Below are 14,614 nucleotides of genomic sequence, written 5' to 3'. Positions count from 1 at the left end.
CCTATTCAATAACAAAATGAACATATGGGCTACATCTAGACGGGCATGATTTTCCGGAAATGCTTTTAACGGAAAAGTTTTCCGTTAAAAGCATTTGTGGAAAAGAGCATCTAGATTGGCACGGACGCTTTTCCGCAAAAGCACTTTTTGTGGAAAAGCGTCTGTGGCCAATCTAGTTGCGCTTTTGTGCAAAAAAGCCCCGATCGCCATTTTCGCGATCGGGGCTTTTTTGCGCAAAACAAATCTCAGCTGTCTACACTGGCCCTTTTGTGCAAAAGTTTTGCTCTAAAGGGACTTTTGCCCAAATGGGAGCAGCATAGTATTTCCGCAAAAAAGCACTGATTTCTTACAGTAGGAAGTCAGTGCTTTTGCGGAAATTCAAGCGGCCAAAGTAGACAGCTGGCAAGTTTTTCCGGAAAAGAGGCTGATTTTCCGGAAAAACTGGCCAGTCTAGACACAGCCATAAAGTGTAGTTGGAAACATGAACATTTTACTACCTAACTGAAAACCTTTACTAAATCATTTGCTATGATGGAGAAAATGTTAGTTGTTATTTTTTTATGCTTCTCATGGAGAGTAGTTTGAGGAGTGAGATGTGGGAATTGCATGACCCTAATGTAGGCTTCATTTCTTTCTTTTCTATTCACATTACAACATTTTTTCATTAGGCTGTTTCTGATAGAAAACTTGATTCACTAGTGCCTCAGTGGAAGGTGTGACTTATACTTCCCTTCATTCTCTATGTAAGAGTCAGTTAAGGGAGCTTGATGCTGTCCCTCCCCTATCTTCCCTCAGGGTCTCCAGGGGTTGGGGTGAGGGAAGGAGGCAGCTTTAGTTTACAGCTGGGACCATAAAGAAATTCTGCTGGTGTAGACTACCGAGAGAAGCTCAGAATCAGTGCTACCTTTGCAAGTGCCCCCGTGTTCCCACACCTGTCAGGACTTAGATACCACTATGAGGGGTACTAGAGAAAGACAAAAGGCAGATACAGAAAGTGAGAATGCAGCTTCATTCTGTTTCTGTACTCTTCCAAAAGGGCATATGTTCCATCTCACCATGGGTCTCTGGCAGAAGCCCGTTTTATGGGTTTAATCTAATTTATGGTCCAACAGTGAAAAATTAGTCCATAGTATTAAAGAATGTTCCCCTTTTGTGCAAGTGCAAAAGAATAGGAAATGTACACTTCGTGTGATGCTTTCTAACATCCTGTCAGAGCCTCAGGAAAGTCAGAAGGCAGCATATGCTCAGGGGAGGAAGGAACAGATGCAAATACCCCATTTAGAGATGATACATATGCTAGTGCTTTTTAGACTCACTGCTGTATGGAATAGGGATCCATAGAATATTTAAACACTCACAGTGTTTCTAAGTTCCTTGTATTCTGACATGAAACGCACACCTCCCCATGTCATTTGCAGATGCAAATCCATTGATATGGCTTATACTATGCTATGCTGAAGGAGAACGTCTGACAATAGTAAACCGCTGCTGCTCAGAGCATCAATAAGTGGCAACACTTTTTCCTCTGGCAAATTATATATTGGCTGCACAGCGTCATATTGGTTATTTTAGCTTTTCCCTGACTCCTCTCCTTGTCAAACTATATCTCCATTTTTACTCTAGAGAATTGCATCTTACCAAGCAGGAAGTCTGAGCAACTACCTGGGCCTTAAAGCAGGATGCTGCTCTGATTCCCTGATCTTTATAGCAGGGAGCTCTCTGGACAATATGGCCCTTAATTTTTAAAATAGCTTTTTCCTCAATGTTCATGATGTCAAGCGTGCCACTTTCAAAGCACTTTACGGCACAGATCATAAAGTTACAATGTAGTTTCAACACATCATTCTCTTCAAAAATAATCTTGTACATAGAAGAGTTCTGGAGCCAATGATCTGCAGCTCTATTAATATTTAATTTAACTACACAATATGCCAAAGTAGTTTTTAAGGGGAAAAAAACTAGCAAATGACCATATCTACTCAATTGGTGTTATAGGGCATCTCATAAACACTGGTAGTTTGCACAGCTAAATGGTTCTCCCTATACCATCTGTGCAAGGTCATCAAAAGGATCATAAAACACTTGATATAGTTTAATAATGAAGCTCTGAAATATGAAATAACTAGAGAAGTGCCTGAGCCACGAGTTTGAATCCAGATTTTCTAATGGTCTGAAGAGTTTTGGTACCAGCCTACCTCTGAAAAGAATAAAAAACTATAATAAATTTACTTTTTAAAATTGAATATGTTTTCTTCTTTTCAGTGTAACCTTTAAAATGGTCCATTCCCACAACTGCAATAATATACTCTAGGGTCAGTTATCTATCTCCACACCATTGGGCACACACTATGCAAAATTAAAGGAGTAAGAATACTTAACTAGTTCAGTAATCTTGACTTGCTGGCCATCTTTTATTGCTCTATATTGATATATTACTGCCATAATCGTGTGGCTGTGTTGGCCTTGGGGCCATGGACAGACCTTTTCCCACCCGCACACACCACTCACCACACGAGCAGTGGGAGCTGGAGCAGCTTGCTCTACCCTGCCACTGCCCTCCCAGCCTGATGTAATTTGCTTCCCTGTGGCAGAGGAAAGCAAAGCACCCTGGGGCAGGACACTCTATTTCCTGTCACCACTGAGAAGCCAAGTGCAACAGATTAGCAGAAAGCAGTGCCGTGAAGCAGAGCCGGCTGCTCATCTGCTCCGGTGCTCACCGTTCATGTGGTGGTACGGGAAGGATCACTGCCCCCTCTGTACCAGGACCCCTTAATCCTCTGTGTCTGTACTGTCCATAGGACAACTGGGGCAACCACTGCGGGGTCCCCAAAAGCACGGGACCTGCGGTGGCTGCTCCAATTCATCTGATGGATGGGGCTGCTCTAGCATGAAGAATATGTAATGGTAAAGACAGAGTGAGCTGAAATGTTCTTGATTCATATGGTTTTGATTTACTATAATTTGTTTATATCTTAAGAAAATGATTTTTTCCAAAACAATGGTTTTAGTTTTTGTTGATTGTTTTGGAAGAGAGACTGCCATATGAGGTGGGGTAGGGAAGCAAAGTCAGCATGTGCTCTTTTATAATGCACCCTTTTCTGCATTGCAGTAGCCTTCCTGTTAAAGATCCTCACATAGACAGTGCCTCTCCAGTGTATCAAGCAGTGCTTAAAACTCAGAACAAGTCTGAGGATGAGATTGATGACTGGACTCGTCGTTCTGCCAATCTCCAGTCCAAGTCTTTCCGCATCCTCGCCCAGATGACGGGAACAGAGTACAGTAAGTCAAGCAGTGAAACCCCAAATTTGTTTTTAGATTAATTTTATTTTGTCTTTACTCTTTTATACAATAACTGTTGAGTCTCAAAGATGACTCACTCCCTTCAAAAATGAGTAGTCCTGTGGCACCTGAGAGAATAACAAAAATATATAAAGTATCATGAGCTTTCATTGGTAAAACCCACTTTGTCAGATGAGATGAGCTAGATTGGACAGTAAGCCTTAAAAAAGTGGGCTAAACTCACAGAGCTCTAAATCCAGTTCAAGGGGGAATTAGTAAACCTAAAAGCTAACTACTTCATTGTTTTCTATAAAGGAAATCTTTGATCAGTCTCTTATGAATACCATGTGTGGTGAGTGCTAATAATAATCATTAACTAAAAAAGGTCCTACAGTAGTCGTGTCCAACCAGTTCTATAGCAGTAACCATTATAGTGGCTACTGCTATACTGAATTAGCCACATTCAACTGGCCAAATAGCCACATGTGGCTAGTGGTTAGCACGTTGGATACCGCAGTCCTAGAGTATCTTGGGCTCATGTAGTTTTTCCTCCAGCAATCCAATGTAATTAGTGTAATTAAGCAGGCATTCTCACTTCTCGGGGAAGGACGTTATGGTTACAAAACTGCTAATTCCTTTGAAATGCAGTGATCATCTTAACTTCTGCTGCAATATACTTTTATGTAATGGGCATTCTGGAAGCAGAAAATGGAACCTTATTTGCAATGTCCTTGTGATTTTCTAACTAACAGCCATGCGAGCAAGACACTAGACCCTGATCCAAGTCCACAAATGACACAGGAGATAGAGGTTCTGTGTTTACTGCCCATGGATTTTTTTTCTGACCATTAGGCACAAACTTCACACATTATCACCAGCTTCACACTCTCACCACTGCCCCACTCTCTAACCCACTGGTTCCCAATCTTTTCGAGCATGCAACCCCTTTTCAATCTATTAAAATTTCATGCACTCCCTTCCTGGGGGAGAAAAGAAAAAGAAAGGTAAGGTGGGCTAGATCTTTATTTTTAAACTTTCCACAGACCCCTGCAGTACCACTGTTGACCAGCAGGGGTCTATGGACCACAGGTTGGGAACCACTGCTCTAACCCTAGAAATTCCATTGAAGCTAGAGTTGCTCCTACTCACTCTGTATCTCTGTGTGACCTCATGGTGAAAAGCTGCCATGCTTCTCTCCTTAGATTGTATTGTCCTTTACGCTTTCCTGGTAACCTCAATCATTTTCTCTTCTGCAGTGCAAGACCCAGATGAAGAAGCCCTGAGGAAATCAAGGTAGGCAACTAGCAGCAAGCATTATGGCCTCTCCTTACTGATAACCAATACCTAATGCTCTAAAATGGCATTAAAATGAAAATACAAACCCAGATTTTTTTTCTTAACTTTTCTAACACACGTACTCAACAATCACGAAAATGAAAGTGTTTTTGGTTTAGAAATCTGCAAGAACTACTGGATTGAAAGGGTAACAATGTGACATACCATTAGGTGTAATAACAGTACAAAATCCTGGAATGAGTTCTCAATCCTGCAAGCTCTTTGCACATGGAATTCCCATTGACTTCAGTGGGAGTGCAGTTTGTGCTTGGCTCATAGGATCAAGCACTATGTGACTGCATTCAGTTCTGTAACTGGATAAAACTATATGATGTTATGGTAGTGTTGAAATTTAATGAGCAATTTATTTGGATGATCCAGTGATTGGCTCTTGATTCAGCTGACATATGTAAAATCGCTGTTTCCAGTTATATACGTGGAATAATCATAATCTGAATAGATTTTGTGTGAAACAGAAAACATTATTCTTTTCTTAGATAATGCACATATGAAAATACAGGACTGCTTTTGCTACTGGGGAAAAATACATACCCATTTTCAAATGTTCTGCCAATACGGATTTTACACATTCCTAGGCTCATAAATTGTAAGACTATTATGAACATTTATGATAATCTATTCTGACATCTGCATAACACATGCTGTAGATTTACCCAAAGATTTCTGCATCTAGTTCAGCAATTTGTGATTAAAATAGAGCATCGGGGTCCTCGCCTGATTTATTTCACATCCCTAGCTTGCCAAAAATATTGTAAACAACTTTCTTGGTTTGTGATTGGTCTGATATTCTGCCCACTCACTGTTTAAATTGTGTTATTACAAAGTATCTGCTATGCAAGATTTTGGACTTCTGATTATTCTGCAGCTAATATAGGGTTACAAAGAGGAGTTGATGATTAAATTGTAGCAAGGGATGTTGAGGTTGGACATTAGGAAAAAATTCCTGTCAGGGTGGTTAATCTCTGGAATAAATGCAGAGGGAGATTGTCTGTGGAATCTCCATCATTAGAGATTTTTAAGAGCAGGGTAGACAACTGGCATGGATGGTCTAGAGTTGGTGCTTGGTCCTGCCATGAGTTCAGGGAACTGGGCTCAATGACCTTTTAAGCTCCCTTCCAGTACTATATTCTATGAGCAAAACACACATCTTTCTACTCACAATATGAAAATACAAATCCAAGGATGTAAGTATCTATTGGATGTCTTTCCCATCCAGGTTCCACTACAGTTCATGGAAGTTGCATAGCTAGACACCACCACATCAGCTAACGTTTGTGCTACTATTGCACTAAATTCTGTCCTCAAATGTGCAAAGACAATTCCTATTGATGTCATCGTTCATTACAGGCTGATATCATTTATTCAACAAGTGTGTTCCGAAGTCCTGTTAACTTCAGAGGAACCTAAAGCAAATTCTGCAGTATCCACACAGACACTATCCATAGGAAGGACCTTCACTAGAACTGATGCTAGAGATCGGCTCCCACTCATGCATTTGGGGGCAGAATTTAGCCCTTCATGAGCTTTAGAGGTAGTCCATAAACAGAAAATACATTTAGAAAGGCCTAAGTGTTTGAAAATAACACTTGGAAAGGGATAGATTTTTAAAGGAATAATTGATTAATACCATACAAGTATCTGTACTGTAAATTGCACATTATTATTTGATGTAATTTAAAGTACATGATGCTATTTTTTTGTATATTTTATGTTGTCAGTGTTGTGCACTTCTAATGTATCATTTTGCATTATTATTTTTAATAAGGAAATGTTAATGACACTGACCAGGAGTCACTGAAGAACAAGGACTTTTAAAGGTGCTCTTCTGCATTTTTTTTTATAAGCAGTGCCGAAGGGAATGTAACTTGGACTGTAACATTCTTCCTATTCTCCCTCATGTCTCTCTTTACTTTCACATGCAGAGAACAACCTGTGCCTATAGATCTAGTTCTGAAAGGCATGGAAGGAGAGTGTAACATATCCACAGCATGCTCCCCTCTTCTTGTGCCCCGTTGTCCAAGACAGCAGAAACCCATCCACAGGGTCCTAGTTACAAAAGGTCTGAAGGAATAGGTGTGTGTATTATGCTAAGCTCTACCACAAGTCTCCGAGGAGTATATATTATTTTAGACAGAGCCTGCAGAATTGTACATTGCCACCCTTTCATTGGGGTTTCTGGGACAGCCAAAGGTAAGGAGATCCCTTGGAGGAATAAATCCTGCAGGAGTGCTTGCAGTTCTTTAGTGATCCATTGGTTTGAGGTCTATATCAGACTGTCAGATGCCATCCTTGATGGACAAGTTTCATGTACACACAAGTTAAACTGTCAGAATTCTCATGTAATAGAGAATTTTAATCCAGAGTCATGCCTGCCAAGAGTGCTTTCTTCTCTCTTGTGCTTTTCCTCTCTTTTCTGGGTTTCAGTTGTGTTCAGTGGGCACAATGATAATAACAATGAATCAGACTCAGGATATGTTTACTCTACAGAGGGTTTTTTTGGGAAAAATGGCTGTTTTTCTGAAAAAACTTCAATTACGTCCACACTGCAATCGCATTCTTCTGAAAGAAAATTGAAAGAACAGAGGGGTTTTTACAACATTGGTAATCCTCATTCTGTGATGAAGAAGCCTTTTTCCGCAAGAGCTCTTTCGGAAAAAGGCGTGTGTGGACGGGGAAGAGGGAGTTCTTTCAAAAGAAGAGGAAAACGGAAAAAGCACAGGTGCCCTGATGGCCACTCTGTCCATTGTAATCACAGCTGAAATGTGAGATTGCTTCCATTCAGTGTGGATGCTATCTTTCGAAAAAGCAGATCGCTTTTTCGATGTGCTTTTCAAGTGTGGACACTCTTTCAGAAGAAGTTCTTCCAAAAGAAGCCTGCAGTCTAGACATAGCCTTAGAGGCAGCTGTGCGTCAACTTTTCTGTTTGACATTTTCAAAGAAGGAAACCACAAGTAACTTTCCTATTTGGGGGAACTCTTTTTAATGCCAAGTATTCATCCCTAGACTTGGTGCCTATTGTCATGTTCTTTGAACAGAGCCTATAACATGCAGGAATATTCAGATGGCAAAATGCCTGTTTCAGTTCATATTAATTAGTGTGTTTTATGCCTCTTTTGTTCAACCTTTTCTGGCAAGCCCACAGGCACTTGTGACAGTGGGTGAAAGGCACTTTGAGGTACTCTGGATTTAAGGCTACTGTTTGTTCTGAAATCTATCCTTTGCATTGGGATTGTTGTAACTGTTTTGTTGAAAATTTGATAAGTCATTTGTCTATTGCCAGTAAAACAGACATCTCTGGAATTAATACCCTTCCATACATGGAGATGGAGGGATATATCTTCAAAACCTTGAGGGCTTTCTTCAACATCCTGATTTCTATTAAATCCAGTTGAAGCTGCACAGCTACTACCCTATGCATTGCTTTGAAAATATACCTCTCAAAGTTGCAGTATCAATACTAGGGGAATTCTAACTAATTTTATTTTTTATGAGTAGAGTGGCATTTGAGAAATCATACATCAAGAGAGTACCTTAGATGTGTTAATTGTATCATCTTATGCTGTTAGAAATGGAAGGATTTAAAAAATGGAAGTACTTGTCACCATTTACTCTGTTTTTTGTTTGTGCTTTGTAAAGCTTGGAGAGTAAAACTAGCCTGGTCTGTTTATTTTCTGTTTCTCTGGTAAGTTTCCCTCTCTGGCTCTCCTGCATGAATACAATGGATTTGTGTATGGATATCAGCCACGTAGGAGAAATGAACTTGTCTGCTTTGAAACAAAGACATACACAAATCATGTGAACATTTTAATTTTGATTAAGCTTTGTGAAGTTCTCTTCTGTTTCTACACACACCCAAACCCCTTTATTTATTTAACTTAGAAAACCTAGGGCCTAAACCAGAGGAAAATATCCAGAAAAGGTCCAATCTTGAGAGATGCTGAGTGTGCTCTTCTCCTAGTGAAGTTGATGGGAGATGGATGTGATCAGTACCACATAGGATTGTGCTTCTGTCTTGTTCTGTTTTTAATTCAAATGCGGAATTTCTGGTTCTCATTGCCTAATCTCTAACAAAAGTAGAAAAGCTATGAGGAAAATTTGCAACTAATGGTCCTTATTCTCATAAGATCTAGGCTGACTAGATATTACAGGGTTAGAAATGTTTGCATTAATTTTGTCTTGTACAATGTTGACTTTCACTTCTGGCTCAGCTGGAAAAAAAGCTGAGTGTCTGCTGGAAGGAAAACAGCAGAATTGTGGAGAATTTCTAGCAAAAGCAGCCCTGTCAAACTAAACCAAAACCAAGAAATACAAATTTGTGTTACATTATACCTCAAAAATACAAATCTGAAAAGCTTTCTAAAATGTATATGGAAAGGATCACCCAGCCTCAGTTGGCTTTATTTTGAGAAGTAACATAAATCCAAATAAATTGCCATTGCCCTAGTTATAAAGCAAGGGAGTGGTGGCCACATTCCCTAACCCCTGTCTTTCTTCCTCCTTTCTCTCTCTCTCTCTCTTTCTTTCTCTCTCTTTCTCCATGCCACAGGGAAAGGTTTGAAACGGAACGTAACAGCCCACGCTTTGCCAAATTGCGCAACTGGCATCACGGCCTATCGGCGCAAATCCTTAATGTTAAAAGTTAAAAACTCACATGTAACAAATGAATGTGCAAGATATAAAATTACACTAAAGAATTAACTGCCTCACTAAGTTAGCACTTAGGGCTATCATATATATATACAGTAAAGGCATAAGATAGTGGGTTTTTTTGTGTCTGCCTTTGTTTTCTGTTGCTAGCCTGATATTTCTCCACTATCACAAAAGAAAAGAAAAAAAAGGCCTACAAATGATTTTCAGTGTAAAGTGAATTTTTTTCTGCCTTCTGATAAAAATATAACCTTAAAGTATTGATGGGTGAAAGTTATAGCCATTGTACTTTATTTAAATACAAAGAGAAACAAGACATATGATTGTCAGCTTTTCTTGGGGGAAGATATACTTTTCCAGAGAGGAGTACTGCTGTAAGAAAATTAAATTGGAGTTAAAAGTTGGAAAGAAAAACTTACTGAGCCTAGCAGAAAGGTTCTAAATACATAGTCCTTTCAATTTCTTTCAGTAGTTTCAGATAAGACTCCAGATACAATATGTTTATTTTTCTTGGCTATGCTATATTATTAAGAATAACTGCTGGCAACATTGCTTATAGTTTTTCCTTTGAAATCAGAATTTCACAAGGATAGAAGTGGAATATAGCAGCTTTGAGACTATGAAGAAAAGAGGCTGAGGTGACATTTTGTTTAGAGATGATTTTTAGAAGTAAAAAGAATATATGAAAATTCATGTAGTGAGTTTTTAAAAGCATGTTGTAAGTTTCAGGCAAAGTGCTGCTCATTCTGTATTGCTCTTGCTTTGATTCCTCACTTTTTTCTGTATATAGCAGCATGCCGTATCTGAAATAAAAGGATTTTAAAAATGAAAATAACGATGTGCCTGTTTTACATAAGTACTTTACTCTGGAAAACAAAGTAAACCTTGGAAGTCTCTCAGAAGGAGAGGACGTTTTCTTTCCACTACAGAGAACACTGTCAATAAGCTTTACCCAATTAAAGATAATTTGTACAGATCCCAAAATAATCCAGATTAGGTTTGATGTAGCTTATAAAAAGGACAAGAATAGAACTGAACAAATATATTCCAAGAAACAAAACAAAAAACCCATGATTTTTTTGGATTTTGGAGGGGGAGTTATAATTGCTCACATACCATTAGAAGTCTGTATTCTATGGCATATTACTAATATTGACTGAGTATATACCTCCTGGGTTGACACTTGGCCCACTGCAGGGAGTTAGAATGAGGTAGCTTCGTTTCGGTGAGTATCTTGCAAACTTTGCAACGATAATTTTATTTCAAAATATATCCTCTGAAACAAGGCAGGTCTAATGGGTCCGTAAAATATCCTAATTCTTTGAGTGATTGCTCATGTCCATTGCTCTTTAGGTGTGCATGCTCACCACACGCACCACTGTTGGCAATTTTTCCCCTAACATCAGGAGGGGATTGGCTCTGACGAGCTCTGGAGTGGTGCTGCAAAAGTGCGGGGTATAAAGGGTGTTGCGTGCCATAACAGCACCACCCCAGAGGTCACCAGAACTGTTCCCCTCAGTTCCTTCTTGCTTCCAGTTCCTCATTTCCTCAGTTTCCTCTTACCACCATTGATGATGCATCGGATCTGCTGGCTTCCACTCGTCATAACTAGATCTCCTCTACTTAGCAGCTTCTTAGATAGGTTGGTTTTTTAGTTGTTAAGTTATCTTAGAGTTTGCTGTCCCAGCTGGGATGTTTGCCTAGGGACGCGGCATGCCTTGATCCCCATGCTTTAAACATTGTGTTTTGTGTAGGTGCCCTATGTCTGTGAGCAACCCCTGTAAGAGTTCTCTACTGTGTCTCAGAAAAGGGCACATTAGTGCTAAGTGCTGAATTTGCAGATTGTTCAGGTTCCATATTAAGAAGGAAAGTGACATTCGCTTGTAGGCACTCCTAATGGAACTGGCTCTGTCGCTAGTAGGGGACCAGGCACTAACCTCGACCTTGGGCCTCATGAATCCCGTGAGAAATGTCCCCTTGGTGCCCTTTTCCAGTTGGCACCACTCGCCCTTCCCAAACCTGGTGCAGAAGGCAATGGCTTCAACCAAGATCCAGCCTCTGCTCCAAAAGGCCAAGGAGAAACAGGGGGAGGAGCCTAGATCTGTGGTAAGCAGCTAATTGCCTACACCAGGAAGTCAAACTTCTCCTTAAGTAGAGTGGCCCCAGCTCAGCCCAGCCTGTAGCGTCAGCTCTGGGCAATGATGATGGTCTCTGGAACCTATAAGCACCAGAAGTCTCCAGAAGCCAAGCCCATGCCAGTGGCACCAATGTCACCGTCTGAAGGAACCCCACGTTGGGCCTCTTCAAGGCATCTCCCCTGCGGCATTGCCCATTCCCGAGGAGGCTGGCACACCAGCACTCCCCCACATGACACTGCCACGTCTCTGAGCCTGGGAGACAGGCATCGCAGATTCCCTTTCAGTCTCCTGATGGGGGATGAAGGCAAGATTCAGAACAGTGCTTGCTGGTGAGGTGAGGCAGACCTGCTGAAATATGCTCCTCCCGGCATGGGAACCATCAAGAGAGGTCAGTGTCACAGAGGCCTCTGCACTGTTCCCAGGACTGCTCCCTGGGAGCAACGGTCATTGTCTCATCAGTCCCAGTCTCGACATTCCTTGCATCTCAACACTCATCAGACTGCTGGTTTCACTCCAGCTCTTGGTCCTGTACCAGATCCCAGCACCAAAGAAATGACAGGAAGCTAGATCGCTGAGTGGCTGGTGCAGATCCTGCTTTCCTGAACCGACGTCAGCTTCCTGTGAGAGAGCTTCTTCATAGTCAGAGAGAAACTGGCAGCCCCAAGGGAGAGGCAGTTGTGAACCCTGATCGCCGGCCAGTGTCTCCTCCTTTGGAAGCTGGCATGGAGCAAAGGTCCCGGCCACCGAGACAAACGCAGACCCTTTTGATGCTGCTCCAGTCCTCGGTACTGCAAATGCCAGAATGGCTACAAGGACAGTGGGTGGTGCCATGGTTTCTATGGAACCCTTGGGAATTTATACAGCAACTCCAGATTCCCAAGTCTGTCTCGTGGGCATCTCAACCCGCTAGGGACCCTTGGCATCTCAATCCGCTAGGCCAATGCAAGCAGCTGGAGAAGAAACTCCCCATACTCAAAAGCCCCAACGCACCTCTTAGAGGTAATGCAGGGTCAGGGAATGACCTCGGCACTGGTCTCCTCTTCATCTTCACCAGATGAGGCCATCACACATTCCTTTCTCACAGTGCCACAAGATGATGCTCAGGCGCACCAGGAGATCCTGAGGCAGGTAGCCTCGAAGCATAGGGCTATAGGTGGAGGAACCAGCAGACACCCCCTCTTTGGTGTGCTCAGCACCTTGGCCCTGGGACAAGTTACCCTGCTGCAAGAAGGGGTCTTAAAGATTATCAGTGTTCTGTGGCAGACTCCCTCCTTCCCAACCTCTATTTCCAAGAGGGCTGAGAGAAAAGGCTTTGGGCCAGGAAAGGGGCACAAATGAGTCATGAGCACAAATACCTCTATTCTCACCCAGCTGTAAACCACAAGGAGAGGCAAGGGCAACAAGATGGCAGGACCAAGCACTGTCTAGATGATCCCTCATAGATGTTTATCCAACCTGCTCTTAAATATCGTCAGTGATAGAGATTCTACAACCTCCCTAGGCAATTTATTCCACTGTTTAACCAGCCTGACAGGAAATTTTTCCTAATGTCCAACCTAAACATCCCTTGCTGTAATTTAAGCCCATTGCTCCTTGTCCGATCATCAGAGGCCAAGGAAAACAATTTTTCTCCTTTCTCCCTATAACACCCTTTTAGATTCTTGAAGAATAGGTGAAGGCAGTCAGGATGGCTCTACAGGTATACCCAACGGACACTGTGGTGCTCAGGATGGCATAGAGTATCCTGGCTTCTCCTCTCCAGAAGGTCTGTGGAGGCTGAAGAGTCACGGCAGGATCTCCAATTTGATGGGTGTACCCTGTTTGCGAAGCAGGCAGACATGGAATTACACCAGTTTAGGGACTCTAGCGCTACGTTAAAGATCCTAGGCCTATATGTTCCAGGCCTGGCCCACAAGCAGTTCTGCTCCCAACCCTCTGGAAGCTCAGGGAGTCAACAGTGCCAGGAGTTCCCAGCTAAGAAGAGCAGAAGCTACAAACCGTGCTCAAGCCAGTTTACACCCTTGACTCAGTTGAGCACAACCTACCCCAAGCAAGAGGCCAAAAAGTCCTATTGAAGAAGCGCCCAAAGAGACATACCAGACTTACTTACAGATCTTGCCCCCCTTCCCATCTCCATTTGACAGCTGCCTTTCCCACTTCCTCCTAGTTTAGACCACCATAACATTGGAATGCTAGGCCCTGGCTATTTGTTTCCAGTGGTTATATTTTCTGATTCCTTTCAACCTCCGCCCCTGCCCCCATCCAGGCTATGCATGCGGCCCCACTATATTGTCCCTCTTCAGGGACCCTTCTCACAAGATTCTTCTCATACAGGAGGTTCAGGAGCTGTTGCTGATGGGCACAGTGGACGAAGTTCCGACTGAGTTCTGGAACAGGTTCTAGCCCTAAAGGCCAAGGGAGGTCCACAGTATATTCTAGACTTGAGAGACTTCAACAAGTATATGCAGAAGCTCAAGTTCCGTATGGTCTCTCTTGCCTCCATCATCCCCTCTCTGGATTCAGGAGACTGATCTGTTGCCCTCAACCTGGAGGACACCTAGTTCTTTGTAGTGATCTTCCCAGGTTACAGGAGACTCCTTCATTTCACTACCAGTTTCTAGTCCTCCCTAACAGGTTGGCTCTAGTCCCTAGGATGTTCACCAAATGTATGGCAATTGTAGCAGCCTATCTCAGGCACTGGGTTGTCCAACTCTACCCTAATCTTGACAACTGGCTGGTTGAAGGCAGATCCAGGACTCAGGTCTGGTGTGATCTGATGCTTCGTCTAGGCATGTGCCAATTGCTGGGTGTCCTGGAAAACAACAAAAAATTAGCGTTAGTACCAGTTCAAAAGATAGAGTTCATTGGGGTGATACTCGAATTGACCCATGCCAAGATGTTTGTGCCTCTAGATGGATTCCAAGCCCTGGTGAGCCTCATACAAGAGGTGTCTGTGTATCCCTCTGACTATGGCCAGGATTTGCATTCACTTCTTTGGGTGCATGGTAGTGTGCACATAATGTCTTCCACCACACCCAGCTCTGTATGTGGCCACTCCAGGGCTACGTCTACACTCGGGGCTTCTTGCGCAAGTAATATGCAAATGAGGCTAAGCGTGGACTATCGCCAAGCCTCATTTGCATACCTAATGAGCCACCATTTTTTTCAGAAGAGGCTCTTGCGCAAGAAGGAGC

General features: G+C 42.3%; 1 protein-coding gene across 2 annotated transcripts in view; it reads left to right on the top strand.

Moving 5' to 3' along the window:
- The window catches only part of LDB3 (LIM domain binding 3), a 229,399-nt gene that overhangs the window by 125,707 nt on the left and 89,078 nt on the right, over positions 1-14,614 (top strand). The window contains exons 8-10 of one of the 2 annotated variants that reach the window (XM_014578704.3): positions 3,110-3,279; positions 4,536-4,572; positions 9,182-10,117. In XM_014578704.3, the coding sequence (XP_014434190.2) occupies positions 3,110-3,279; positions 4,536-4,572; positions 9,182-9,278 (304 nt within the window). In that variant the 3' untranslated portion in view covers positions 9,279-10,117. Of the gene's footprint in view, positions 1-3,109; positions 3,280-4,535; positions 4,573-9,181; positions 10,118-14,614 lie in introns of those variants that run through there. The other variant, XM_075934832.1, reaches the window with a different exon arrangement.

Source organism: Pelodiscus sinensis, chromosome 8 (assembly GCF_049634645.1).
Source record: "Pelodiscus sinensis isolate JC-2024 chromosome 8, ASM4963464v1, whole genome shotgun sequence".
NCBI lineage: Eukaryota > Metazoa > Chordata > Testudines > Trionychidae > Pelodiscus > Pelodiscus sinensis.
This window is presented reverse-complemented; position numbering and strand designations above follow the sequence as displayed.